The following is a 26,943-nucleotide window of genomic DNA, read 5'->3' on the forward strand; positions in this document are numbered from 1 at the left end:
CCAGGTTTGGAGCCCAGGGCACAAAGGCTTCCTTGACCGATGGTGCAAAGGGGACCGAAGACTTTCTCCAGCCCTGTTACTGCTGGGCAGAGCCTCCCCATCCCAGAGCTGGGTGAGGAGAGCTGTTATCCTGGGAGAAGATGCTGCTGGAGAAGGGGAAGGAGCCTCCAGCAGTTTGGCAGCCCTGGGCAGTGATGGAGCTGTCCAGGAGCGGGCAGGTAACCAGGAGCACCTCCACCTGCTGCAGCCTACCTGGGGCATCCCGGCTGGGCTGCTCGGGCCCCTCTGCTGTTCCCAGCCTGGAGCAGCCCCTCTGCTCTCTGCCCGCCTCTGCGAGGGCATTTCCAACCCTCCCGGGCCCCTCTGGGCTCTCCAGAACGGGAACAGCCGCCGCGGATGGTGCGAGCAGGGCTGGCCCCAGCCTGCACAGGGGACACAGCTGCATGTCCCCACTGCCCCCGGGGGTCTGGGGGCCGCAGGAGCCCACCGTGTGCCACAGAGCAAGGAGCCGGCAGTGCCAGGAGCTGTCGCCTGCAGTTCAGGGGAAAATTTTTCCGCCCTCCCACTCCGGCGGCTGCAATCCACCAACCACAGCATTTACTGCTTTTTTTCGCCCCAGCACCGCTCCAGCCATATTGGGCTGTGGGGAGAAAGCGGCTCTAATGTTCTATGTCACCTGCAAATAACCCGGGCGTTCGAAAAAGCACCTCCACCACCTCCACAATCCACACCAACACCACGTCCTCTCCACACACAAAAGTCCGTCAAAATGAGCCCGGAAGCCTGGCTCCCGCAGCCCACCTTGTTCCTCACTGGCCTCACCTTGCTCCTCTCGCTGGGTAAGTGTCGGCTTGAGCCCCCTTGCATGTGCCCAGGTGGGGAGACACCCGTGTCCCCGGGCAGGACCCGCCGTGTCCCCGTGGCGGCCCCGGGAAGCGCCGTGCCGCAGGGATGGGGACGGAGGTGGTCTGGCGTGTGCCCTGCCGAGAGCCACCAGCCAGGGTGACCTGCTTTCGTGCGGGGTGGGGGGCACGGTGCCACTGCCTCTCCTGCTAAAATCGGCCCGCATCCTGCTGGCTGCCTGCGGAGCGCAGAGCCCTTTGCACGGCGGGCGGAGGAGCGGGCTGCCGTGGGCACCGGGCTGCCAAGCTGCGGGCAGGGCAGGCGGGCTGTGCTGCCTTGTGCCTGTCCTTTGGGGTGCCGGCAGGCGGGCTGTGCTGGCTTGTGGCAGTCCTGCGGGTGCTGGCAGGGGTGCTGTGGCTGTCCCTGTGGCTGTCCCCGGGCTGGGGGTCGCGGTCCGTGCGCGCTGCCCGGCCCCGCAGCAGCCGCGCTGTGTCAGCAGCTCCGCATGGATCGCGGCCGGGAGCGCAGCGCTCCTTTGAAGTGCTGTCCTGGAGCTCCTGATGGGCTGCTTTTCCCCGAGGAGAGAGCCTGGGAAAGGAGGGTACAAAACCTAGTCAGGGCTGCTGTAGAGGCTGCTGTAACCGTACCCCCCCCAGCCTGGGTGCAGCGTGACGGAGCGATCGGGAGCCTGCGCAGCGCCGCAGGACGCGGCCTGGACGGGCCCTGGGGTTTGGGGGCTTTATTCCCCCACCTCTGTTGTCCCCCAGGGCTGAGTGCCCGGCCAGTGGCAAAGTTTGGACCCACACACATGGGTGCTCCCAGGTCCTGCCAGGCCGTGGTGTCCCAGGTTTGCTGCTGGTGGCACCTCATCCCTCTGCAGAGCCCTGGGGAGCCCCAAGGACAGGGGACAAGGCCACTCACCCACCTGCAGGCTCACTGGGCATCGTGTGAGGGGCATTCAGATTCCATGCAGGGATCCCCACCAACCATTCTTGCCGGCTCCTGGCTCTTCTCTCCCATCCCTGCAAGGTTTTCTTGGAGGCATCAACGGTGGTGGCTGCCGCTGGGCAGCAAGGCTGTGGCACTGGATCAGGACACCTCTTCCTTGGGTGCTGTGACTCGTCCCCAAGCACCAGCTGTGCCCACCCCTGTGTCCCTGAGCCCTCCCTGCACTGGGGAAGGATGGAGGTTGTTCCCCACGGCTGCCAGCAAAGCAAGGAGCCGTCCCCAGGGCTTGGCCATAGCCGAGGGCACTGCTCTGCCCCCAGGGAGCTTCAAAGTGCTGCTGGTTCACACCTGGCAGTGGGAGCTGGGGCTCAGCACGGCTGTAGCTGCAGCTTGGGAAGGGCTCTCGTCCCTGGCTGCAGAGCCTGGCCCCTTTCCTGCCCTGCTTGCAGGCGGAGCGCAGCGGCCAGCGGAGCAGCCCTGACATGCACCCAGCTTGGCCTCGGGAAGAAGGTTTGAGAGCAAAGAGCAGCAGCCCAAGGGGAGAGGTGAGGTGATCATAAAAGCACCTGGTGGCAGTGTCACTGTGCCTGCCCTGTAGGGTGTCACGGCCCCCCCAGGACACTCTGTCCCTCCCAGGGCTCTCTGTCCCCACGTCCCTGTGCTTGTCAGGGCTCGGCCTCGTGTTTGCAGCAAGCCTGGCTGCACAGGAGCCTGCTCCCCTTGCCCAGCCTGGGGACAGGTGCTGGATGCAGGCGCTGGGTTTGGGTGCTGCTGTGGGGAGCTGCAGGGAAGGAGTGGAGGAGGGAGCAGGGCACACACACCCCATCCCTGCCCACTCCCCAGGTGATTCCTGCCCTGATAGCTGCACCAGGTAATGCCCCTCTGTATCAGCAAGGCCAGGGATCAGGGACTGGCCTTGTTTCCCCAGCAGCGACCAGGATCTTGCTCTGGTCATTCCCAGCTGGAGAATCCTTGCGTGGGCACTGCTGGCAGGGGAAAGCATCTGCATTCCCCCCGGAGCCCCTGGGGCCGGGCCTGGCAGATCCCAGCCCTCGCTGCTGCCGTAGCCGTGTCCTGCTGGGAATGAGATGTGATGAGCTCAGCCATAAATTTGCGTGTGGCTGTGGCGCCGGGCCCCGCGTGCTGACGCTGCAGCCTCGCACAGCGCCATCGATCCCGCAGCAGCAGCACAGCCTCGGGGGACAGCCGGGAGCAGGGCTGGCCTGCAGGCAGCAGCGTTCGGCAGCAGGGATGCCACAGGAGGGTCACCAGCCCTGGCAGAGCAGGGACGGTGCTCTTCCTGTCCAGCCAAGGGACGGTGCCAGGGCTGGGGCTGTTCCTGCTGGGCAGGGACATTCCGGTCCTGGCTGGATGCAGAGTGTGTGGATGTGCCTGGAAGGCGATGCTAGGCCCCAGGGAGAGCTCTGTGCAGGCAGGGCAGCACGGGGACGTGGGCTCAGCTGCCAGGATGGCTGCCTGTGACACCCCCCAAATTCATCGCAGCACCCCCAAGACTGGGCATGGAGGTCATGGCCCCTGCCATCATCAATGCCTTGAATGGCTCCTCTGTGAAGCTCTCCTGCACCTTCAACTCCTGCTACAAGGTGGAGAACAAGCAGTTTTCCCTCAACTGGACGTACCAGGAGTGCAGTAACTGCTCGGAGGAGCTGGTGAGTCTCACTGGGGATCTGCTGGGGGTCCTGGCACCAGCTCAGAGGGTGTTGCTCGGGGTTTCTTACAGGGCAGCATGTGCAGGGAGGGGGTGCCTGGCTGGGAAATGATTGCCCTGGGGTGCCGAACGCTGCCTCAGCTTCTGTCCTTGTGGCTGCCCAGTTCCTGCAGTTCCGCACCAAGATCATGAACAAGCAGCTGGACCGCTTCGGGAACCGCGTGGAGTTCACCGGCAACCCCGCCAAGTACGACGTGTCCTTCACCCTCAAAAACGTGCAGCTGGAGGACGAGGGCACCTACAACTGCTACGTGCTGAACCCCCCGGACCGGCACCGGGGCCACGGCAAGATCAGCCTGAAGGTGCTCACCAAAGGTCAGTGTTCCCCTGTGCCGCGGGGCACCCACGGCTGCGGGGCTTGCTCCCAGAGCCCTGAGCCCCTGCCCTGTGTCCCCAGAGCTCCCGAAGCACGACTCGACAGTGGCCGTGATCGTGGGCGCCTCCGTGGGCGGCTTCCTGGCCGTGGTGATCCTGGTGCTGATGGTGGTGAAATGCGTGCGCCGGAAAAAGCAGCAGAGGCTCAACACGGACGACCAGAAGACAGAGGAGGAAGGGAAGACGGACGGCGAAGGCAACCCGGACGAGGGCACCAAGTAATGCCCCCCTGCCCGCCCCTCCCTCCGCTCCCCTGTACAGCGTGACCCTCTTGATGTGCTTCCCAGAGCAAGGATTTCTGTCTCCCCAGAGCATCCCTCCTTCCATCCAAACACCCAACCCAGCCTGGAGCAGGGCGCAGAGAGAAGGTCCCCGGAGCCTGGCTGTGCTGGGCAGGGCTGGGGAGGGGGGGCTGAAGCCCCTGAGGCTGAGCTGGGACCAGTCTGTTCCCTGCTCTGAGTGCCAGAGAGCTGTGAGGAGGTGCTGGGGACAGGCTGGGGCAGGTGAGGGGGGACCTGTACGGTCCCCACGCACAGAGGGACTGGAGTAGGAGGTGCCAGGATGGGAAAAGGGCTCTGGGCAGACCCCTGCCCCATTGTCTGCTCACTGTCCCAGTAGAAAATGCAAGCAGGGGACAGCAGTCTGCCCTTGGGGTCATCCCAAGGTGCTCCTGCTGTGCCTGGGCTACTGGCACTGGTGTTCCCATCCCGAGGGATCCCAGTAGCTGCCAGTCTCCTCCTTGCAAGCTCGTGCTCCTCAGGGACTGTCCCAGGCTGCTCAGAAGTCAGTGGCCAGGGTCATGCACCCACTCAGTGTCTTGGAGCTTTGCGGTGCTTTGGAACCACTGACAGCTCTTGGTGCGCAAGGGATGGAGCCTTCTGCTTCTTGGGCTGGTTTTGGGTCTGAGCATCTCAGCCCAAGGTGCTGGGCTGACTTTTTTGTGCTCGTTTCCCTCTTGGGGAGGGTGATTGTGATGGAAAATGTCCTGAGAGATGGTGGGGAGTGCTGGGGTGAGGTTGCTGGGGACAAGGAGCTGCTGAAAGGAGAAGGAGCTTTTGGGCACTTGCTGGGAAGGACTGGGCACAACAGCAGGCCCAGAGTTAGGACAGCTCAGCCACCCTGGAGCAGCCCTGTGATGCTGAGACTGCCTCCTCCGGGCTCCCTGCAGGGCACTGCACACTGTAACTGCCATGGCAATGCACTGCCAGCGTGCCCAGCCCCGTGTGCCACCTGCCTCACCTGGCAGCTGAGCTGGGTTCAGGCAGGCAATGACCCAGGGCAGTGTCCCCCGTGGCACCGGCATTGAGCTTTTCTTCTCCCATGCCTGCCAGGAGGGGGACAGTGCACAGAGCCTCGGGGGACACTGCCCAGGGCCAGGTGATGGAGGTCCCGTCACAGCAGCACTGCCAGGGGAGAAGGGACACCTCTGCAGTGTCCCTGTGCAGAGAAGGGACACCTTTGCACGTCCCTGTGTAGGTGCCATGCCAGCAATGCCATCGGGCCCCAGGGATGGCGGGACAGCTGTGCCCTCCCTGCTCTGCCCCATCGCTTTCCACCCCGGCCCCACACGCCCTGTCCGTGCCACTCGACCCTGCTGGGCTCCACACCGCTCCCCTCCCATCCGCAGCAGGAATGTGCCGTGTCCCACACGTGGCTCCCTTCCCCTGGGCCCTGCTGCCCGGGGAGGGCCGGGCTGTCCCCACACCCCGCACAGTGCCAGCGGTGCCCGGTGCCGCAGGGCTCCCGCACCACCTTTTGCCAGAGCCGGGCTGTCCCCGGCTCCTGGTGGGACTGAGCCAGCACCTCGGGGGCACAGAGGCCTCTGAGTGTTGCACATGACCAGTCTTGCATCTGCCTTTCATTTCTTTTCGTGCACTACCCGTGGATTGCAACTTGCCAATGCATCTGTCTGTACATAGCTGTGCACAGCAGCGAGCCGACAAATACAGATCTGTACACACAGGAGGGGCTGCTGTGGGTCGTGCTGTGGCCTTGGGTGTGCGCCTTCCCCTGGGCTTCTCTTGCCAAGCGCTCTGCCGAGTGTGGGATGTTTTTATTGCTCTTTGTACAGTCAAACAAACAAAAGAACAACAAAACACCGACTTTGCCCTCGATGCTTTTGTGCCGCAGCCTGGAGGGGCGGGACAGGCCCCTCATCTGCTCTGCCTGGGGGGGATGAGCCTGCTCCGGAGCGGAGCTTGGTCCTGCTGAGGTGCTTTGTGTGCTGGGGGAGCCCGGGGCACCCTGCGTGTCCACAGCTCTGTCCCTGGGAGCTGCCACAGAGCCAGGGCAGCGCTGGGGGTGCGAGCGTGGCCGGTGCTGCCCCGGCCTTCCCACAGGGAGATTTCAGGGGTGCTCCACACCCACTGTGGAGCCTCCAGGACCCTGTCAGCTTCTCCACCTGTGCTTCTCAGAGAGCCGGGATTGATGGCTGCTCATGGCAGGTAAGGCTCAGCAGGCTCCAGCAGAGCCCAGGGCACGCGCCGGGTGATGGACACCCGTACCCGGCTGTTCTCCCAGTCCAGCAGCGCCGTGGGGATGCTCCCGAGCAGCACGACACAACTGGGGCACAGTTAATAGGCACATCCATCAGTTCACCCACCGTGGAGACACGAGGGAAGCTCTGACAGCCGTGCTCCACCGTGCCTCTCCCTGCTGCCCTTCACTGCGGGCCGCCAAGCGCCGGCACATCTCAATTCCTCACTCTAGCAAGGTCTGGCCACACACTGCCCCAGGACACTGCCACCACCTCTTCCCACCTTCCAGCCCTGCCTTGCCCCCTCCCAGCCCCCTACGCTGCTCAGCCCACCGCTGTTCCCAGCAGCAGTGCCAGTGGGATGAGCTCTCCCGGTGTCCCTGTCCCTGCTGGACACCGCGCCCTGGACACCTCAGAGTGGGGTCAGCGCTGCGGAAAACTTCCAGCTTCCCACGGCACCTCTCCCTCCCTGAGGAAGGGCACCCAAATCACCTCCAGCGTCCTGCTGACACAGTGCTGCAGCTCTGGGTGCAGCCAATCGATCCCTGGCCCGTGGCAGGGAACAACTTTGCCGTGCAGGGAGGAGCAGCTCCCCGGAGGAGACGTGGGGTTATCCTCACCCGGCCTCTGGGGCTCAAATGCAGCCGTAGGCAGAGGGGATGGGGGACCCCTTGGCACTTGCAGGCTGCTTGTTAGAATGTTGCTGGCAGAACCCTTGAGGAGAGCAGAGGATCACAGAGTGCCCCGTGGGACACAACAAGGGTGAGTTCTCACTGCAGGGGACTGAGGACAGTGACAGCAAGCCCCCAGCACTGGGGCTTCACGGATTCTCCAGAACCACGGACAGTCCTTGTACAGAACACTGAAATTTCCTTGGGTCGGGTGGGATTACAGGTGTTAAAGAGCAAGAGAGGGGATGGGAGCTGGCAGGGACCTCTGGCTGATCCTGTGCAGAGTCACAGGGAACTGCTGGGGTGTCTCGGGGAGAGACAGAGTCCCTGCAATGCTGCCCTGCTCCCGGGCAGGAGGAAAAGGGGAGCGCCGGGGAAGGGAAGAGCCTGGGGCAGTGAGGGGTGTGAAGGGCAGCTCTGGAAGGACAGAATAAGGTGGGTTCGGTGGAGGTGGCCTCGGGCTGTGCCGGGTCAGGATCAAACTTTCTCCTGGGATACAGCAGGGTTGCCTCAGCGATTCTTGCAGATGCTCTGCAGTGGCTGCCGGGGGACACGGCCGCTCTTCCCCTGCCTGCTGGAAGGGGGTGAGGAACCTGTGCGCTCCGGAGGGCGGGGGCGAGCAGGCAGCGGCAGAGCAGGGAGAGGGGAAAGCACCGCTCCGAGGGAGAGCCGCAGGCAGCCGAGAGCTGGAATGACAAAAGCAGCCGGGTACTCACCCGCAGTCTGTGCCCGGGACCTCTCGCTCAGCTTCAGCCCGGCGAGTCCGTCCCAGCCAGGACAGTCCTGCAGAGCCTGATCCCTGCGGTGCCTCCTGCCCACTGCCAGCTGCCGGGATGCCGGGCCACCTTGTCCTTTAAAGGTCACAGCCAGAGGACCTTGCAGTAAATAAAAGGTGCTGATGGGAAGCTCTGTTCCAGCGTTGCCACCTCCTCCTCCCCCTCCATCGGCAGGAGAGCTCTGTCTGCTCCGGGAGCGCAGCATCGTCTGGCTCGGGCAGGTTTGGGAGGCGGCTGGGACTGTCCCCCTGGGGCAGCCCCTGGCAGGATGCTCCAGAGCAGCCGGGGCCAGCGCTGCGCCTGCTGCGTTCAGCTGGGAGCTGCAGCCCAGCTCCTCTGCTCAGCCCTACCTGGTCGGCACCCACGTGGAGGGAGGCAGGAGCCCTCCTCGGAGAGCAGCAGCCTGGCATTTTAACCCTCTCAGCTCCGCCAGTGCAAGGTGAGAGGGACTGAGGGCACACAGGCAGCCCCCCGGGCGGGCTGTGAGCCAGCTGGCAGCGCCCCTGTAGTGCTTTAGATTCATTTGAGCCCTCCTTCCTGTCCCCCAGGGAGGTGACAGCGTCCGAGCACGGGGTGCTCGCGTTCCCTGAAAGCAGACTCAGCAGCCTGGCGCTGGGCTCAGCAGAACAAGTTTCCGCTGAGCCGCAGGAATCCCGGGTCCCACGCCGGACGTCTGAGTCCTGCCGAAATCCCAGGGCCAGCTGCTGCCAGTGCCCTTCCCCGGCCAGCGGCCGGGCCAGGGGACAGCCGAGCCCTGTCCAGGCCCGCGGCAGTGGCAGATGTCCCACGGGATCAGTCGGCCGAGGAGACCGGCTGGAGCTGCCAAGTGTGACAGCTCCATCAGGCGCTGGTGACAGGCAGAGTCCCGCTCCCAGCCCCGGGGCTGAGCGGGCACAGCGGCCCCGGCGGGCAGGGCAGCGGCCAGGGCGCCAGGCCATCACCTCTGCGGGATGCTCAGAGGGACATGTGGCTGCAGGGCCACGCCAGCACGGAGTAAGCTGGGTGCCCGAGTGCACCCCGTTTGTGCCGGTGCCCACAGGAGCTCTGTCGTAGCCAGGTTTCCCAGCCTTCCTGCCTCCGGAAGGATTTAGGGCTCTGCTGGCAAGACTCTCAGCGGCAGTTTAGCCAAATGCATCCCAACTTGCATCCCAAATGCAAGCAAACTTGGCAGGCCCCTGAGCATCCCGGGAGGGGCTCCTCCACACCTCCCCCTGCACCAGGGGAGGGGTGCTGCTGTTCCAGGTCTGCACCGTGCGGGTCCTGTGTGCTGGACGCTCAAAGTCACCTGCACCTGTGCCTCTGGCCCCAGGAGCCACCAGGCACCCCTGCAGGGGTGACAGGCGTCCCTGCACCCCCTCGGATCTCTGCCTGTCCTCACACAATTAGTGATGCTCCAGCAAACGCTGCACTCCTCCTCCCGTCTCCACACAGCGCCTGCGGCTCTGCTCCCCTCGCTGTATCCATCACCTCGCTGTATCCATCAGCTCCCTGAATCCATCCCCTCCCTGAATCCATCCCAGCCGCCCGCCAAGGCACCTTCTGCTGCATCAGCAGAGCCGTGCACGCCGCTCCCGCAGCGCCGGCTGCCAGCGCTGCCCTGCCCGCTCAGCCTGTATTTTTCCTGCCTCTCTTGCCAGCTCTGCAGCCCTAACGCCTCAACCCACAGGCACTGCTGGCATCCTCTCAGGCTCCCCCGGGATGTCCCCGTGCCCTGCAAAGCCTCCTGCTTTCCCTCCTCTCTGCTGCTTCAGCCGGGAGAGCTGCGAAGGGGGCTGGATGGGGATGGGGTGCCCTGAAGGTGACAGGCTGTGGCACCTTAGACGTCCCTGCAGGTCAGCTGCTCTCACACCCAAAAACCAGTCAATCCAACTCGGGGAAACCATGCCTGGTCCCTGGGGTGAGCTTTTCCAGGACGTGTGCCCCGCATCGCTGCAGCCCAGAGAAAAAGCCAGCGCCGTTCCTGCTCCAGGAGTGCGGCAGCACCTCCTCCCCTTCCCACCATGGCTGTTTTGGGATGCGTCACCTCCCGCAAGCGCTGCTCTCCGCACGGGGCTCGTGTCTAATGGAGCTGGGCAGAGGTGAAGCTCTGCCTGCCCACACCACGCCCCGGGGGCTTCCATTAGGCGAGCCCCCACCGCCGCCTTCGGGATGCGGTGTGCCGAGGGCGGCCCTAATGGATGCGAGGCAAGGAAAAGGTTGCTGAGAAGAGAACTTTTGTGCAGCCAATTATCCCGGAAAAGGATCACGGTGAGAAAAATGAGTTCTCAGAGTGTTCGTTTTGGCGCCGGGCGGGTCCCTCTGCAGCCATCGGGGTCTGGCTTTGCGTCCCACCCGTGTCTGCTTCTGCCTTGGGGATGGAGGGCAGGGACACCTGGTGTCACAGTGCTGAGGTGCCCCGAATGAGAGCTGAGACCCAGCCTCGTCCTGATTTGTTGTCCTGGGGAGCCACCGGCCTGAGTGGCGCTTTGGCCTCTACCCAAGGTGGCCCAGGACAACACCAGCCCGGTGTTTCCAGGCCACCACAGAATCAGTGAGGTTGGAAAAAACCTCTAAGATCAAGTCCAGCTATTAACCCATCACTAAACCATGTCCCCAAGTGCCACAGCCATATGTTTTTGAACTCTTCCAGGTTTGGTGACTCCACCGCTGCCCTGGGCAGCCTGTGCCAGGGCTGGACAATCCTTTCAGTGAAGAAATCTTCCCTGATATCCAACCTAAACCTCCCCTGGCACAGCTTTAGGCCTTTTCATTTTGTCCTGTCATTTGTTACCTGGGAGAAAAGCCCGACCCCCACCTGGCTCCACCCTCCTGTCAGGGAGTTGACGAGAGCGAGAAGGTCCCCTCGAGCCTCCTTTTCTCCAGTTTAAACCCCCCTCAGCTCCCTCGACCTCTTCTCATCCGACCGGTTCTCCAGCCCCTCCTCTGGACACACTCCAGCACCTCAATGTCCTTCTTTCGAGGGGTCCAAAACTGCACCCAGGGTTCGGGATGCGGTTTCATCAGTGCCGAGCGCAGGGGAGCCATCACCGCCCTGCTCCAGGGAGCGCTCCCCGATGCCCCGGGCGGGCGGATGCGCGGGGCGGGAGCGCAGAGGGATGCGCGGGGGATGCGGAGGAGCTCGGAGGAGCTCGGAGGAGAGAGAAGGAGAGCGGAGGAGGGCTCAGCACAGCCCCGCCCGGCGCGGCCCCGCCCGGCGCCGCTCGCCCTCCGCGGGGGCGGCCAGAGCCGGGCGCTGCGGGCAGCAGGGACCGCTCCGCTCCGCACCGCCCCGCACCGCAGCCATGGCCCCGGGCTCGCCCGCCGCTCGCCGCCGCGCCGCGCCGCGCCTGCTGGCCGCGCTCCTGGGTAAGGGGCGCGGGGGGCTGCGGGGACCCCTCCGGGTACCGCCCGCGTCCTGTGTCCCCCCCACCCCGGCTCCCCGGCGGGGACCCTGCCCCGGGGAGCCGCGGCAGCCCGAGGCGGGGGTCCCCGCTCCGCGCCCAGCCCCCGCACCCCGCCCGCCGCGCCCGGGGATGCCGCCCGCGGGCGCTAACGCCGCTCTCCGCTCTGCAGACGGACGGTCCGGAGCGCCGGGGATAAGTCACTTGGCCAAGGTGACTTCGCAGCCGAGCCCCAGCTCCGAAGTCCCGGCTCCAGCCCCTGCCCTGCCCGCACCGGCGCTCCCGTGGCCAGCGCTTCTCCTGCGAGCACTGCGGCTGCACCCCGCTTTGCCCCGCTCCTGCGCTGCCCGGCCAGCGGGGACCGCGCTGCCTGCCTGCCCGGGACCGGGGGATGGCCGCGGGGAGGCCGTGCACTGCTTCAGCGCCAGCACGCCCGCCGACAGGTCATTGTCTTACAGTTCATTCGGTACAACCACCGTTCGCATGTGCTTGTCCCTGGCGCGGGGACCGACCCGCGCTGCAGGGCCGCCGCTTGGAGCATGATGCCCAGCCCCGTGCCCGGGGATGCCCGAGATCCCCCGGCACAGGCTGCAGGGAGGGGCTGGCAGCCGCTCCCTCCCCACTGCACACCTGGGGCAGGCTCCAGCCCCCTGCATCAGCCTCACGCACCCGCCGCACTCCTCCTGCTCCCGTGGGTCATCCTGGCGTCAGCCCGGGACCGCGGGCTGGCTGTGCAGCGCTTGCTGCTGGGGCGCTCCCGTGGGACGCGTTTTAGAGGGCAAAGTTCTTAAGTTAAAGGATGCTGGAGACTCAAAAAAAGCATGTAAGTACCTGACCCCCTGCGAGGTTTGGGTGCCAGCACCTGAGCTGGCAGTGGGGTGGTAGGAGAGACTCGGAGATGCTTGAGACCACTCGGGGGTCTGGGGTCCAGGCTGTGGAGGTGGGAACCTGGTCCCACAAGTCGCTCAGGTGGGCTGGGAGCTGGAGAGGGCGCTGGGCAGGAGATGCAGGGCGGGTCTCTCTGTGCCTCCGTGGAGGTTTCGGGGATGCCGTGCTCCGCAGGGAGTGGCAGCGGGCTCCTGGCTGCAGCACGGCACAGCCCCTTCCACAGCAGAGGTGAGGGCCGTGTGTCCTGCCCCAGAGATCGCCGCAGCTGCCTTCGGGCTGGCCACGGAGCTCCTCTCTTTGAGCCCCGCTGGAGAGGAGCCCGGCCAGCCTGCCAGGCATGGCTTGCTGCCTGCGCCGGGATGTCACGCTGACTTCTGTGGGCAGTGAAAGTTTTTCTGGAGCAGCTTTGCCACAGATGGCAGTCCGGGGTGAGCACAGTGCCCAGCGAGCCCCTCACTCTGGGGGCTCTCCCTCTGCAAGGGCAGAGCGCAGGCAGCCAAGGCTCCGGCAGCAGGGGTGGCTGCTCCCTGCTTTCCTGTCTCTGGGGAAAGGCTGGTGCCTGCAGGCATGGGAGGGAGCCTGGAGCCCCCAGGGGAGTGGCCCTGAAGGTTGGGGGGCCGGTGGTGCAAAGCAGCTTTGGGAGGGTGTGGGAAAGCAGCGCTGGGAGCTGATGTGCGGCAGGTTCAGTCAGCGCTCCCCCAGCGTGTTTTCCTCGGTGCTTTATTTAGTGGTGACATATCAATTTTGACTTCCTGAGAGCACAGGATGACAGGAAGAAGGTCAGCCTCGATTTACCCCACACACTCAATTCAGATTACATTCTAAGGGTGGCAGACAGGTTTTAAAGTGTTACAAGCTGCAAGGAATCATCTTTCCTGTGAGTGAGTGTCCGCTTGCAGCACGCTGCAGGCTCAGACTTACCTGCAGAGCCAGGCATCCCTCTGCCAACTCCTGCTCCAGAGGGACAGCTCCTGTCCCCTGGGACACTTCTGCCTGTGAAGTCCCCTCTGTAGCACCCCCAGGGCTGCTCTAGGAGCCTGACAGGTGCAGGAGATTCCATCTGCCAGGAATCACTCCCTGACGTTAGCTCCGGCCTCTCCAGCAAAATGAGGAGTGCTTCTGTGTAAAGTTAAATAACTCCTCGCCTGCAGTGCTTGCAATGCAGCACTGCAGCAGGGCCCGGAGCCCAGGATGCAGGGCTCTCAGGCTTGGCTCCGGCTGCGACGTGCCTGGGGAGTTGTTAGCACCGGCTTGTGTGGGAGAATAAATCAGCAGCTGAGGCAGCTGCAGAGAGAGGCGAACCCCGGACTGGGCAGTGTGTCAGAGTTAAGGTGTTGGGGCAGCTGGGGATCGGCTTGTAGCTGTGGGAATTTGTGGATTTGGTGCCCAGGGAAAGCTCTGCAGGGGTGGCTGAGGTCTGGGAAAGGGGAGGATGGTGCTTTGCTGGGCCATGTCACATCTCAGCCGTGCCACATCACACACAAACGGGACAGGGCCGTGGTGGGATGGGGATGGGGAGCGGGGCTGCTCCTCTGGCCAGGACCAGAGCATCCCTGTGCTCCCAGAAAGGACCTGTGGTGGCCCAGCCCAGCGCAGTGCCAGTCCCTGCACCCCTGGAGCACTCAGCTGCCCCTGGGCTCCTACTGCTCCTCTCGCCCTGCTCTCGGAGAGGCGAGGAGCGGGAGAGCTCGTCCTGCAGTTTGAAGGTCATCTGGCAGCTCCAGAGGGAGCCGGGGCTCTCGCTGCTGGGCGTGAGGGGCTGCTCCCGAGGGCCTGGTGGGGCTGTGGGAGGTCAAGCGGGTGGCAGGCGGCCAGGACAGCCACGCTAATTACTGCTCCAGCTCCCGCCTGAAGAACAGAGCTCTGCTTCGCCTTGGCTTTCTTCTCCCCTTTTAAGGTCTAGCTGGAGGCCTGTGGATAACATGCAAATCAGGGCTCTCATTTGCACGCTTTGTTCGTGGGGATATTCTGGCTCCCTTTGAACACACGCTGTCTCTGTGGGTGACCCAGCCCCGGTTCCTGCAGGATCGGGTCCCCTCTGTCACCGAGCCGTTCTAGGGCTGGGGACAGGAGCATTTGCAGCCTGGTAAAGGGGACGAGGGGTGACAAAGCCTTGGCCTCACTCTCTGCTCCCCTCTCCCTGCCAGGTTTGCACATCTTTGCCATCGCCTTCGCCTTGGAGGTGTCGGTGGGGAAGACCAGCACGGTGATGGCTCTGAATAACTCCAATATCCTGCTGCCCTGTACCTTCACCACCTGCATAGGCTTCCAGGACCTGGTCTTCACATGGTATTTCAACTCGACAGAGCTGGTGGGTGGCTCTCTGGGCTCTGCCTCTGCTTTCCTGGCAGGTCCTGTTGTGCTTCCCCAGGGCAGCTCAGCACTGCAGCTCTCGCAGTTCCCTTTCTCCCGGTGCAGGATGCCCTTCTCTCCAAGTGTCACCAGCTCTGGGGGAGCTGTGCAAATGGGGTGACTCAAACACCCTAGAACATCGTACTTTTGGCACAAAGCTGTTTTAGATTTGCTGCTGCCCACAGGCTCATTTGTTTTCATAAATTTGCTGTTCAGGTGCAAATCTGCGCTTAGGGCAAAATATGGTTCATTTCCTCCTCCTTTGCTTGCTCTGAAATATGAAAGGTTCTATATAGATTTACTTCCTGCTGGGAATATTTGGCTCCCCAGTTCCCCAGCAGGAGGGCTGGGGAGGAGTTCACTTTCTCTGGGGATCTCTCATTTTTTGCATGGTCTGTTCCATCCTTTCAGGACAGGTCGGATCTGCTGCATCCCAGCAGGATGTTCATCTCCATGGCCTGAATGGGGTGTAGTGGGCCATTTGTTGGGGGTGCCTGTGTGTGCAGAGCTGAGCCTGGGCACCTTCAGGAGAACGTGAGCCTTTCCCTCACCCAGCTGATCCTGCCCCCCCTGCCTCTGCAGATTTACCACGGCAAGATAAAGAACAAAGCCACGGAGCCCACCCTCATCTGGCACAACCCACGGGTGGAGTTTGTCGGCTCCACCACCAAGAAGGACAACAACATCTCCATCGTGCTGAACAACGTGGAGTTCAGCGATGCTGGCAAGTACACCTGCCACGTCAAGAACCCCAGGGAGAGGAACGCCCAGCACAACGCCACCATCATCCTCACCGTGGTCCATAAGAGTGAGTGCTGGCCGGGGCACTGGGGTGGCACTGGCCCGGGGGAAATGCCCACACACCATGACAGGCTCCTTGGTTCACTCTTGTGCTGGTGCGTGGAGGTGGCTGACATCCCTGGAAGCCCGGGGTGGAGGAGGTTCTGGGTTTTTGGGGCGGGATGTGCAGCTGGGATCTCCCTGCTCCCCTCCCGAGCCCCACTCAGCACCCTCTCTCCCGCAGTGGTGGAGACAGACAACACTGTGACACTCATCATCGTGGGCGTGGTGGGGGGGCTCATCGGCCTCCTCATCCTCTTCATGCTCATCAAGAGGGTGGTCCTGTTCATCATCAAGAAGACGCAGGACGGGAAGTGAGTGCGGGGTGCTGCGGTGGGTTGGGGGTGAGCGGGGTCGGGGGGCTGTCAGCTGCCCGTGCGCTCTCCCTGTGCAGGAAGGAGTGTCTGGTCAGCTCGTCAGGGAACGACAACACCGAGAACGGCCTGGCCGGCTCCAAGGCGGAACAAAAAGCACCACCAAAGGCATGAGCGAAGCAGCGGCGCCCGCGCCCGCCCCGCTCCGCCGCGGGAGCCCGGGCACGGGACCAGCCTTCCCCTTTTGTTTTCTTCCCGAACTGCCAGCGCTTGAGACATGTTTCTATTACACACGTGCCTGCAACCTGCACTGCTTCTCGGAGAAGGCTGCGGCTGCCGCGGGGACTGGGAGCTTGTGGCGGACTCGGGCTGGGAGGCTGCCGGGGCGGAGGGAGCCGCCGGCTGCGCCCTGAGCGCGGTGCCGGGCAGGCAGGGCAGGGGCCGGCTGTGGGCACCGGGGGGCCCGGTGGGGCGGGGGGTGGCACGCTGGGTGCTGAGCTGAGGTGGCTGGGAGCTGCCTGCTGCATCCAGGAGGTTTCTGGAGCGGGGCAGGGATGCTCAGAGCTGGCCGTGCAGATGGAGTGGCGCAGGAGGACGGGAGGAAGCAGGGTTGTGATAAGCACACTGGAGAACCAAATCAGTGACAGGCCCCTGGCTGTGTCTCGGTCCCCAGCAGGGCTGGGGGGGCTGGCCCAGGGTCACTGCTGGCCAGGGATGGGGTGAGATGCCACATTTCACCCTGGCTTTGTCCCCGCGCATCCCTGGGAGCAGGGGCGCTTCTCCCCTGCAGCCATCCCGGGAGCGCTCCCTGGCTTTGTGCTGCCCCCTCCCCTCTCTCCGGAGCTCGGCACTCGCAGCAGCGATGCTTTTGATGCTGGTGCCAAGGCTGAACTCGCTACGCGGATGTTTTTGTACGAGATTCCAGGGGGAAAGCAGCCAATTGCGTTTCCCTTTCGCCGTGGCTTCCATGGCCACGCAGGGAGGGAGCACAGCCGAGCCCTGGCGAGGGGAGCCGGGCCAGGGCTGTGCCCGCTGGGCAACCCTGGGCAAGTTGCTCTGCCTCTCCATGCCTCAGTTTCCCCATCTGTAAAATGGGAATAATAATACTGCTCTACCTCACGGGGTGGGGGTGAGGTTTCCTTGGCTATGGTGAAATGTTCTGGGATGAGGGGAGCTGCAGAAAGCCAGGGGGTCTTTGTGAGTGGACTCACAAGGATGTGAGACACAAAGTGTCTACGAGCAACAATTCCTTTAAATTGTGATTTGTTCCCTGTTTCTGAAATTTGTGGGGGTCTGACAGCGAAGCTGCAGGACAGGCAGCTCCCCTGTCCCCACAGTAAATTGGGATTCACAGCTGAGCCATGACTTGCTGTGGGGACTTGTGCCCTGGCAGAGGTGCTGGAGTGGGAGGTAGGCGAGGATTTGGAGGCCAAGGTGAACAAGGAAAGGCTGGGTGCTACTTTATCTGGAGATGCTGGTGCACAGTGGGCTGGTCACCCCCAGCTGGGCTCGGGGCACCCATTGGAGCAGGGCCGTGTGCTCGGGACAGGGGACAGGTACTGGCACCTGGCCCCAGGCAGGTTCCCTTGGCTGTTGATAGGACAGACAAGTGGGAGACAGGATCCTGATCTTTTCTCTGAGGCCAATCATTTGACCTCTGCGTGCTTTGGTGTCCCCACCTGTGAGCTGGGGCCGGTGAGGCCGAGCTGCCTCTCAGGAGGTGTGAGGTGCCCTGCACGGCTCTGCCACAGTCCCGGGGTGGAAGGCACGCCGGTGCCAGGTGTTGTGACACGCCACCGCCACCTGTGAGAGCCCGGGAGGAGGGTGAGACCTCCCAGTCACCCCGAGAGACCCCCGGCCCGTCCTTGGAGGAGCCCTCCCGCGGGGGAGGACAGCGAGGCGAGGAAGGGAGTTTTTTAAAGAACTATTTTTAGCTGTCCTAACCTGTTGGCCTTTTTTAGCCGGCGAGTGGACGCAGCTCCACTTCCCGCCGGATATGCAATGCTGCACTATGCATGGATTACTCCTTTGGCTTGATGGGAAAAGTCCACATAAGCAGTTTTAGGAACGTAACTCCATGTGCACACGGGTGCTCCGGGGGAGCGGGCTGCCTCGGGGGCTTGTGCCAGCACCAGCGGGGTCCCTGCTGCCCCCGGGGCTTTGGGGGGGCTGCAGAGGCTTTCCGGGGTGTTTTGGGGAGAGGTCCCCCGGGGGAGTGTGCTGCCACAGACACGTGTGTGTCCAAGCAAATGTAAAGCTGCGTGGGAGGAACCCGCGTGTAAGCACAGGGTGTGTGTGCGCCGGGCTGTGTGACGACTTACAGCACATCTTTGCACTGTAGAGGTTTAGTTAGCTTTGCCTTGAATGAAATAAAGTTTACGTTTACTAGAGAAACTCGCCGTGGTTTGGGGTTGTTGTGGGTGTCTGTTTAGGTCTGGGGGGGACTGGGTAAAGATAACCCCGTGAGGGAGCAGGAGAAAGGCTCGGGAGGCTGTGTGAAAAAACAAATCCTTTCCTTTAATGGGAATGGGGGACGCTTGAGAGCACAAACATCATTTCTCCCAGTACAGCAGGAGTGAGCTGACAGCAGCTTGGCCCCCCAGGAGCCATCCTGCCACAGCGGGGTCAGCACAGGGCAATAAATTAATCTTTCTCCGGAAGGGAGTTTGAGCCGCTGAGATTCCTTCACGGGATCAGTGGCCGTCACTCCAAGTCACCCTCTGCCTGCTTGGCTGGGCTCTGGAGCCCTGAATCACAGCTGCCAGAGAGGGTTTGGGAGCCTCTGCTCACCTTCCGTGGCTGGGGGTCCATGGCCCTGCTGCTGCCAGAGCAAGGGCAGAGGGATGGGAAGGGAGGCTCAGGGCGAGGAGCGACCTGTTCCGGCAGGTCTCAGAGCTCCGACTGTAAGGACAGAGAGGCACAGAAGGAATTGAGAGCTTTGAAAGGGCAGCCAGAAGCAAGAGGAATGCAGCTGTGTCCTTAGGGAGGCAGCTCAGCAGAAGGGAGCTGCCTGTCCCCCTTGGGCACTGACCCTGCGCACGGCGTAGATCCAGTCGAGGTAGGCACGGACGCTGGTGTAGACGCCGGGTGTGCTGGGGGTCCCGCAGCCCTGGCCCCAGCTGACGATGCCCACGACCTGCCAGTGTCCCCCCGAGTACAGGAGGGGCCCGCCGCTGTCCCCCTGGGAAGGACAGAGCCTCAGGATGGCCCCGCAGAGTGACGGTGCCTGCAGCAGCCGTTCCCAAAACAGCTCTTCCCTCAGAGGAGCCGTGTCAGGGATGGCTACAGACCCAGCCAGCCCTGTGCCCAGCCCAGGCCCCACCTGGCAGGTGTCCACACCGCCCTGGGGCAGGCCGGCACACAGCATCCTGTCGGTGACATCGCCGTGGTAGGCGGCCAGGTTGCAGCTCTGCTCATCGATGAGTTCCACCTCAGCCTGCTGCAGGCGCTCCGACAGCTTCCCTGGGTGACACACGGCCTCTCAGAGGGACCCGGGGTGAGGAGGGAGTCCTCTGGCCCCTCTGATCCTGGCAGCAGTGCTGGGGGCTGTGCGTGGTCCCCGTCACCCCACGCTGTGCCACTCACCGTGCTCCTCTGTGTAGCCCCAGCCGATCACCCACAGGGGTGTGCCCGGCACCAGCTCCTCATCAAAGTAGGGCAGGCAGATGGGCTTGGTGCTGTCTGGAAAGGACATGTGAGGGGGGGCCCAGACAGGCTGGGGACAGCCACCAGCTGGGCACCCCACTCCCTGCTCCAACACTCGGCGCCCACGGAACGCTGCCACGCTGGGCACGGCCACCTCAGCGCCATCAGGGGACACCTGTGACTCCTGCCAGGCTCACCTGAGTCATGCACGGGGGAGCGCAGCTTCACCAGGGCGATGTCATTGTCCTTGGGGGACGCAGGTGTCACCTCCGCCAGGAACACCTTCTCCACGGCGATGGTGGCAGTGCCCGACAGGAGGTCGGAGCCGGCCTTCACCCGCCAGCTCTGGATGATGGGGTTGTTCCTGCACACAGATAACGCTGTCACCACTTGTCCCCCCGTGGGGACAGGCACGGAGCCCCATGCAAACTGCTCATTCCAGGAGCTTTAACCAGCGGGTGGCTGGCAGAGAGGCTCCCACTCACTTGAAGCAGTGCGCGGCCGTCAGCACCCAGCCGGGCCCGATGATGCTGCCCCCGCAGATGTGCTCCTTCCTGTACTGCAAACTGACCTGCCAGGGCCACGCCTCGATGGCAGCCGGGCTGCCCCCCAGCACCCGCGGGGTCCTCACGCTCTGCCCGCAGTCTGGGGACAGCAGAGGGGATACCTTGCAGGGATGGGAGGGACAGCAAACGGAGGCTCCCAGGGACAGCAGTGTGGCCAGGCTGCTGTCACCCCTCATCCCCAGGCTTGCTGGAAGAGGTCCAGCCATCCCCTGCCTGCTCCAGGCCCCCAGGATTTGGTTTAATCAGGGTAATTCGCAGGTAAAAGTAAAGCCATGCTGGCAGCAGGGTAAACCTCCCTTAGGCGTTTCATTTCTGGGAGGTTTGTGCTGGCTTAACGAGGTTAGCAGTAATTAAATCCATCTTTCCTCATGCAAACACTGTGGAATGGGCTTGGGATGGAGCCACACTCCCACGGGTCCGTGCCAGGAGTGAGGACCTGGAGCAGGATGAGGCCCCAGTGCCCACAAGGACCTGCCACCATCATGGTACTTACTGGAACAAAAGAGCGACACAACCAGCCCCGAGAGGCATTTCCTGCAAGAGGAAGGAGAAGAGTTGGATTTGGCTCCTCTGCCAGGCACCACAGGCTCTGTCTCGGGGTCCAGTCCCCACTCACCTGCCTGGCTCAAGCACATGGAGGCTCCCATTGCTCAGCACGACCTCACGGGGAGGCAGAGGCTGCCCCACACTCACCTCCACACCCTGGAAAGTTGGGGGGCTGGAAAACACAGGGGGACAGGGCATCAGGTGTGGGGGAGAACAGGCACCTTGGGAGGCTGGATCCCACAGGAAAAGGGGCTTCATTGGAACAGGGATGCCAAGGTGGGGATGTCACAACCCTGGAGGGCCAGGCCACAGGAACAGGGGCAGGAGCAGCTGAAGGAGGGGAGCATGTTCCCTGCTAGACAGAGTGAGCAGCTGGCTCTGGGAGAACTCAGGGGGTCCTTGCTGTTGTGACATTTGGCACCTGTGTTCAAAGCCTCAATCTCTGACTTTTTGGGCCTGGAGAATGCCAGGTTTGATTCAGTCTGGGCCCCTACAGCGACTCAAACACCAGAACCCATCTTCAAGGGGAAATGCAGGGCCCTGAGCCTCCCTCCCAGGTGAGCTGTGCTGTCACTGAGAGCCTGGGCTGCTCTGGGGAGGGCAGGGCTGCAGTGGGGGGATGGAGGCAGAGCAGGAGCAGGCAGGGTGCCCGAGCAGGACACAGCAGGACACAGCACTCTGCTCTCATGGGATGCTGCCAGGACTCCGAGCCAGCTCCTGGGGACTCACAGAGTGCTCTGAGTGCTGGGGATGGACTGAAACCATTAGTGCAGAGCTCTGAGTGCTCCAGAGAGAAGCAGAGCCCCACTCCAGAAGAGCTTTTAAGGAAGAGGGAAGGTGAAGCAGGGGGAAGCAGCCGGGTACCTGCTGTATCCCATCTGCTCGCAGGCAGCTCTGGCCAGCGCCGGGGTGAAGTGGTCATGGCACACACAGGACCAGGCTCCAGTGTGGCTGTTGAGCACCTGCAGGACGGATCTGTCTTTGGAAACGCGGGCTGGAGGCAGACACAAAGTCAGTTTTGATGCGGGGTGGCTGCAGCAGCCCAGCCCCCGGAGCTCTGGCAGGGTGTCCTGCTCTCACCCCCGGCCGGTGGCCCCTCGGGGACCCACTGGGGACAGTTGGCCTCGTCCTCGCCCTGCAGACAGTCCAGCTGCCCGTCACACACTTGCTTCAGCGGCACCAGCCTCAGGGGCTGCTTGCAGAACAGGTAGTGGTGGTCCAGGTAAATCTTCACTAGAGGGAGAGGGGGGCTCAGCGCAGAGCTCCAGCTCCTGGGCAGGCTCAGGGACGGCATGGGGGATCAGCAAGGAGCTGGGTCTGTGTTTGCTGAGCCATGGCCATGGGGAAGGATGGGGAAGAGAAATCAGGAGCTGTACCCAGGAATCCAATGGCGACCAGGCAGGCGAGGGTGAGCACCACGGCCAGGACAAGGATCCCAACCCGCTTGAAGGACTGTGCGTCCCTGGAGGATTTGGGTCTCGTGTAGGGACCTGCAACACAGGGGAGTGTGGCCCTGCATGGCCAGCTCAGCCTGGCACCGCTCATCTCTCCCAGCTCCCACTGGCGTTACCTCTGCCGTTGAGCCGCTCCGAGGCTGAGTCCTGCAAACCAGAGAGGAAAACCAGTTATGAGCTGAAAGTGCAGGCAAAAAGCAGCAGGAAGGTGGGAGGGTCAGCTCTAGTGAGGGTGGCTGGCCCCGTGGTGAGCTCACAGCCCAGGGAGGGCAGCAGGGATGAGCAGGGAAACAGCCCAGCCTTCACCTGAGGTGGCTTTAGAGCTGCTGGGAATGGGGGTGGCACGTCCTGTCGTGACAACGCCCGGCTCTGCGGTCACCCAGGGTCACCTGCTGCCTTGTTCCCATAGACACCACCTGTGCAATTCCAGTAACCGGCTCTCCATGGTATAGAGTTACTGTCATTAACACACCAAAGGCTTCAAAAGTCACAGATGTTGCGAAAGAAGCTCTTTCCGATGTGCAGAGAAACCCTGAGTCAAAATACACACGCCTGCGGGGCTGTGGCACACGGGCATGTCACGACGGGGGCTGTGTGTTGAGGAGGATGAGGAGCGGGGTGGCACAGCCCCAGTGCTCCCAGTGCACCGGAGGAACCAGCCCGAGCCAGGGGAACCAGCACTCCCAGGGCGGGGAGGGAGGGAGGGCTGTGCCGCTGCTAAGACACGGGGTAAACACAGCCAGGGCTGGAGCGGGGATGACTCAGGCATCGATCCACTTGAGCTCCTCAAAATTATCCTCCTGTAACCAATCCTTGTAGGAGAAAGCCCCGGCGAAGGGAGGGCAGGTGCTGTGAGCCCGTGCTCGGGTGGGTTAAAGCCCCTTCGGGAGGGTTCTGGGCACTGTCGGTGTCTGTCCCGTGTTTTCCAGCCCTGGCTGTGCCGTGCCATGGAGCAGCAGTTTGGAAAAGTGCTCCTGCTCCACTGAGCCTGGCCCCTTCCATGCCCTGCCAGCCCCAGTGAGCTCTTCTCTTTTGCTGCTTCTGGACTCTGCCAGCACAGGTAAGACAAGATTTTTGCATGAACAGAGGTAAGGAAGGTTTAAAGCCGCTGTGATAAACCCACAGATCCAGGTGCACGATCCAGGAGGGTTTGGGCTGTGGAAGCCTTTGCTCCTAGAGCTGAACAGGTCTGCAGATGATGGTGTTGGTCAAACGAGAGCAGAGGCCCCTGTGCCATCCCAGGGCTCAGAGGATGGACTCGTCGGAGCGATGTGGGGGCGCTGGGGATGTGGCACAGCTGAAGGGGGCTGTGCCATGGTCAGAGGAGAGCCGAGCCCTCCCTGCACGGGTTGCCAGGGCAAGTTTAGCCATGCACACACGCTCCTCCAGCAGGGTTTGACAGCAAGTGCCAAGCCATTATTCCCTGGGTTAGCTCAAGAGGCAGGTTGGCTTCGTGAACCAGGAAGTGTTGCCTCCTTTGTCCTGTCCCTGCAGCATGGCTGGAGCTGCTGGTTTTGGGAACAAGAAGTGACCTGTGCAGGGGAGGACTGACCCTGCCTGGTGCCATGTGGCTGTGTCCCAGCATGTTGGTGTCTGGTTCTGTGGAAATGCCAGCAGCCTTTCTCCCACAGCCAGGCTCAGCTGGCACCCGAGTGAGGGCAGCTTGTGCCAAATTCCCCAGCCCTGGACGGGCTCTGCTCAGCTCCTGGGGTGCAGAGCCTGTTTCCTGGTGGCAGGGAGCTGCTGGGAGCTGCTGGGAGCAGGATGGGAAGGGGAACCTGGGTTCTTCATCTCCCACCTCGGCTGCCCTTCCTGAGCTGCTTGCTGCGGAGAAGGGAAGAACTCCCGGAGGGAATTTTGTAACGCTGCACCAACATCTGCCAGCACAGGCAGCCCAGGGCACGTGGGGCCAGTCCTTCCTCATGCTGACCTCTTGTGTCACCATGGGCCTGGGCCGGGCACCACCTGGATAATGGGATCCTAACGGTTCCCTGCGGGAACGGTCCCGGCTGCTGATGGATCCTGCAGGTCCCACTGCAGCAGCACGGCCGCCCCTCTGTCCCCACGCTGCCCATACATGTCCCCATCACGTCATCCGCTGCTGGGCTCCTTTCCAAGACGCCAGGTCTGGTGTGGATGCAGGTGAGATGAGATTATTGGGTCTTTGGTTTGGTTTTTTTTTTTCATTTTCTTCAGTCCATGGACCTCTTCTGTTTCCGAGGGATTCAGAGCTTGGAGATGCCTCTCCATGGCTCCTCTCAAACCCACACTACGAGCAAGAGCTGCACTGGTTAAATCCAAAGCAAGGCAGGGCCGTGCCTGCTCCTGTGTGGAGTGGAGGCACATCATTTCCTGCAGAACTCAATGCTACCGGAACTAATTGAGCTCCCTTGCTGTGTTCTCCTCCGAGCACTTCATGTCACCACATTAAGTGACCACCTGGCCATTCCAGGCTCCAGCTGAGTGCCAGCCCAAGAGCCGTGGAGTTCTGGGCTCTCCACCCCTTCCAACGTGGAATCCGTGCTGGGGGGCTGCAGGTGTGCTGAGCTGGGCTTTGTCCCTCCCTCAGGAGCAGGGGGGACGTTCCTTCACCAAACCAAGCTTCGCAGGGTGATCAGGTTCCGAGGTGACTCCTTGGCTGCGGGGATTTAACTCGTGGGTGTGTGTAGACATTGCAGGGAGTGAGTTCCCCACCCTGGAGGGGTTGATGTCCCGGTGTGCTGCTGCTGGAGGTTTTGCAGTGCCCGGCGAGCTTGGTCATACATGTCTGCCCTCCTGGGGAAGTGTCTCCCTCCCAGGGAGGGACCGCATGCCAGGCTGGGGTTTGGTGGCCGTGGCTCTTCTTGCGCAGGGTGCTGCAGGTGTGTCCCCTGAGGGAGCTGTGCTGGGGCTGGGAGGGCCTGGCTCTCACCCAGGCGGTGCCCAGGAGTGGGATAAAACCCTTCAGAAGGTTCTGTTCCCCCCTGGCATGGGGGACACCGCCTTGCTTGTGTGCTCCGGGGCTGGGAGAGGGAAAGGCAGCCCCAGAACTGCGGGAGCAAGGGCTTACAGGGGTACTCGAGTGCTGTATCCAGCCACGGAGGGGTGTGAGGAGCAGGGGAAAACCCTTCCTTGGGCCTGGGCTGCCCCATCCGCTCAGAACCGCTCCGGGCTGGGAGTGCGGCCGGGCACGGGGGGTGCGGGGGCCGGGTGCCCATCCCGGGGGGGATGCCCGGTGACTCACCATGTCCATCCGGCTCCGGAGTGCTTCTCCCTCCTGCGGAAAGCCGGCAAATGTGGCGGTGCGGGCCGCGGGGAGGCTGCGGCAGCCCCGGTGCCCTGGAGCCGGCCGGCGATGCTCCCGCAGCCCTGTGCCTGTGCCCACGCCGTGCTCACTCTGGGGCAGGACCGCCCCAGCCCTCCTTAAAACCCACAGGGGAGTTGTGAAACAGGAATTATGGTTTGTATTGTAATACAACACCGGTCTATCAGCAGCACCACCACCTGCGGTAATCTCCCGAGCATCTGCCACTGGAGGTGACTCACCTGGGGCTGCTGTCACCAAACAGCTTATCAGAGGTGAACGGACTAATTATTCCTGCTCCTCCTGATGATAAGAGGATCCACTGCCATCCCGCTCTCTGTCCGGCTCTTCCGCGTTGCGCTGGGCTGTCACAGCGGGGTTGGGGTAGGTGGAGGAGGAAAGGAGAGTTGGAGCTCTCGGGTCACTCGGTCTGTGTGTCCCCGGCAGCCCCGGGTCACGGCGGGCAGTGCTGCCCAAGTTAAAGGGAAGGCAAGTGGATGCCCGTGGAAGAATACCCCAGGCTGCAAGGGGGGGACCACGGGGTCATCTCGGGGATGGCTGAGGCTGATGGATCTGTGATTATCCAGGAATAATCGATCCCTCCCGGAGGGAGTGGTTTGCCTTAGTCTGGCAGGATGGGAGGAAGGTTGAGGTGTGCAGGAGCCAGTGCCCCAGCGGGGTGAGGATGGCCCAGGGAGCGGGCTGGGGTCGGGGACACTGCTGGCTGCCCTCTGCACACTCGTGCTGGAGGTGCTGGGTGTGCAGGATGTGCCGAGCAGCTAATTACCCCCTTCTCCTGTGGCAATCCAGCTTTCCCAACGGTCCTGCTGCTGCCAGACTGCGGAGCACCCACGGCCTGCAACTCCTCAGGGAGCTGTGCCATCCTTGTGGCAGCTCACCCCTGCCAGCAGGGATCCTGCCCGCTCCCACAGCCTGGCCAGGGATCCACCTGTGGCTCTGCAGGTAAGGGGCACCCTCCCCACACTCACACTGAGGATCCAGCCCCCCTGGGGGTGTGGGGACCTCGTCTGGCTGTGTCCTCAGCCCTCGTGCTCCATGTGATGCTCACAGAATGTGGGATGTAGGGTCCAGCCAGAGGCTGCCTGTGCTACTGTGGCAGATTTCGGCTTGAACGATGTTTTGGGCTGCAGCAGGGGGAGCTGGGCAGAGCTTGGGTCCCTGGTGCACCTGGCATGTCCTGGCAGCCTCCCCAGAGCATGCCAGAGCCAGCCCTGCTGCCGTGGAAGGATGTGCTGCACGACAGGAGCAGCTCTTCCTCCTCTGAGGATCCGAAGGCTCTGAGGAAGCAGCTCAGGTCTGCAGATGTTGTGTCACAGCCCCGAGCCTCCGGGGCTTTGCTTCCTGGAGTGCAGCTGCGTTTGCAGCCAGTCACCCTTCCCTGCTCGCAGAGCCTGGCGTGACACAGGTTTCCCAGCATCTGCCTCCACTGGGGTCAGGCACAGGTCAGGCCGGGCTGAGCCAGGGCTCTGAGTGAGCACCAGCATCCCTGAGCCACACGGACATCCTTGTCCCCTGCACTGCCCGGCAAGGAGCGGTCCCAGGCACTGGGGAACTGCAATTCCCATTGTCCCCTCTGTGTTCTGCTGGCTCTGCAGCCCCGCAGGCCCCCGGCATCGCCCCTGCTCTTGGCTCCGAGCTGCTGGTCCTGGGCAGGGCTGCTCAGGGCTTGGCTCCTTCCCTGGCCGCCCACTGCCACTGATGTGGGGCACGGCAGGGTCGGAGGCTGTGCCTGGCAAAGCAGGGAGGAGTTTTGCCCCGGATGCCCGGTTTCCAGCTGTTTAGGGTTATACCTGTTTGTCACTTTTCCCTGCAGCCACAGGAGGTGGATTTCCCCCT

The 26,943-nt window shown here is 63.0% G+C and overlaps 3 protein-coding genes and 1 long non-coding RNA gene across 7 annotated transcripts; 3 read left to right on the plus strand and 1 right to left on the minus strand.

Moving 5' to 3' along the window:
- The first annotated feature begins 594 nt into the window (after window positions 1–594).
- SCN2B (sodium voltage-gated channel beta subunit 2) lies at window positions 595–5,997 on the plus strand. Of its 2 annotated transcripts, XM_086861492.1 has the most exons (5): window positions 613–839; window positions 2,241–2,336; window positions 3,295–3,461; window positions 3,625–3,835; window positions 3,918–5,997. In XM_086861492.1, the coding sequence occupies exons 3-5, from the start codon at window positions 3,312–3,314 to the stop codon at window positions 4,115–4,117; spliced, it is 561 nt and encodes a 186-aa protein (XP_086717618.1). In that variant the 5' UTR covers window positions 613–839; window positions 2,241–2,336; window positions 3,295–3,311; the 3' UTR covers window positions 4,118–5,997. The 2 variants fall into 2 exon arrangements, with proteins under 2 accessions (XP_086717617.1, XP_086717618.1); XM_086861491.1 differs by lacking the exon at window positions 2,241–2,336 and having other exon boundaries at window positions 595–839.
- A 5,036-nt stretch (window positions 5,998–11,033) lies between these two features.
- SCN4B (sodium voltage-gated channel beta subunit 4) lies at window positions 11,034–17,986 on the plus strand. 3 transcript variants are annotated; one of them, XM_086861070.1, is made up of 5 exons: window positions 11,034–11,163; window positions 14,234–14,397; window positions 15,021–15,246; window positions 15,463–15,592; window positions 15,673–17,986. In XM_086861070.1, exons 1-5 carry the CDS (start codon window positions 11,100–11,102, stop codon window positions 15,764–15,766), a joined length of 678 nt encoding a protein of 225 aa, XP_086717196.1. In that variant the 5' UTR covers window positions 11,034–11,099; the 3' UTR covers window positions 15,767–17,986. The 3 variants fall into 3 exon arrangements, with proteins under 3 accessions (XP_086717196.1, XP_086717197.1, XP_086717195.1); XM_086861071.1 differs by lacking the exon at window positions 11,034–11,163 and adding an exon at window positions 11,529–11,641; XM_086861069.1 differs by lacking the exon at window positions 11,034–11,163 and adding an exon at window positions 11,677–12,021.
- A 102-nt stretch (window positions 17,987–18,088) lies between these two features.
- Window positions 18,089–25,198, minus strand: TMPRSS4 (transmembrane serine protease 4). Its single transcript, XM_086861068.1, has 13 exons — window positions 25,027–25,198; window positions 21,920–21,950; window positions 21,726–21,839; window positions 21,430–21,582; window positions 21,214–21,343; window positions 20,420–20,521; window positions 20,297–20,337; window positions 19,723–19,882; window positions 19,435–19,601; window positions 19,178–19,273; window positions 18,915–19,054; window positions 18,624–18,773; window positions 18,089–18,493 (listed from the first exon to the last, which is right to left on the minus strand). The coding sequence occupies exons 1-13, from the start codon at window positions 25,033–25,035 to the stop codon at window positions 18,482–18,484; spliced, it is 1,305 nt and encodes a 434-aa protein (XP_086717194.1). The 5' UTR covers window positions 25,036–25,198; the 3' UTR covers window positions 18,089–18,481.
- Window positions 22,551–25,636, plus strand: LOC147649495 (uncharacterized). Its single transcript, XR_015278853.1, has 3 exons — window positions 22,551–22,649; window positions 22,733–22,863; window positions 25,278–25,636. It is a non-coding gene; the product is annotated as an uncharacterized LOC147649495 (long non-coding RNA).
- Window positions 25,637–26,943: the final 1,307 nt, after the last annotated feature.

This window comes from Cyanistes caeruleus, chromosome 23 (genome assembly GCF_971803275.1).
Source record: "Cyanistes caeruleus chromosome 23, bCyaCae1.hap1.1, whole genome shotgun sequence".
Taxonomy (NCBI): domain Eukaryota; kingdom Metazoa; phylum Chordata; class Aves; order Passeriformes; family Paridae; genus Cyanistes; species Cyanistes caeruleus.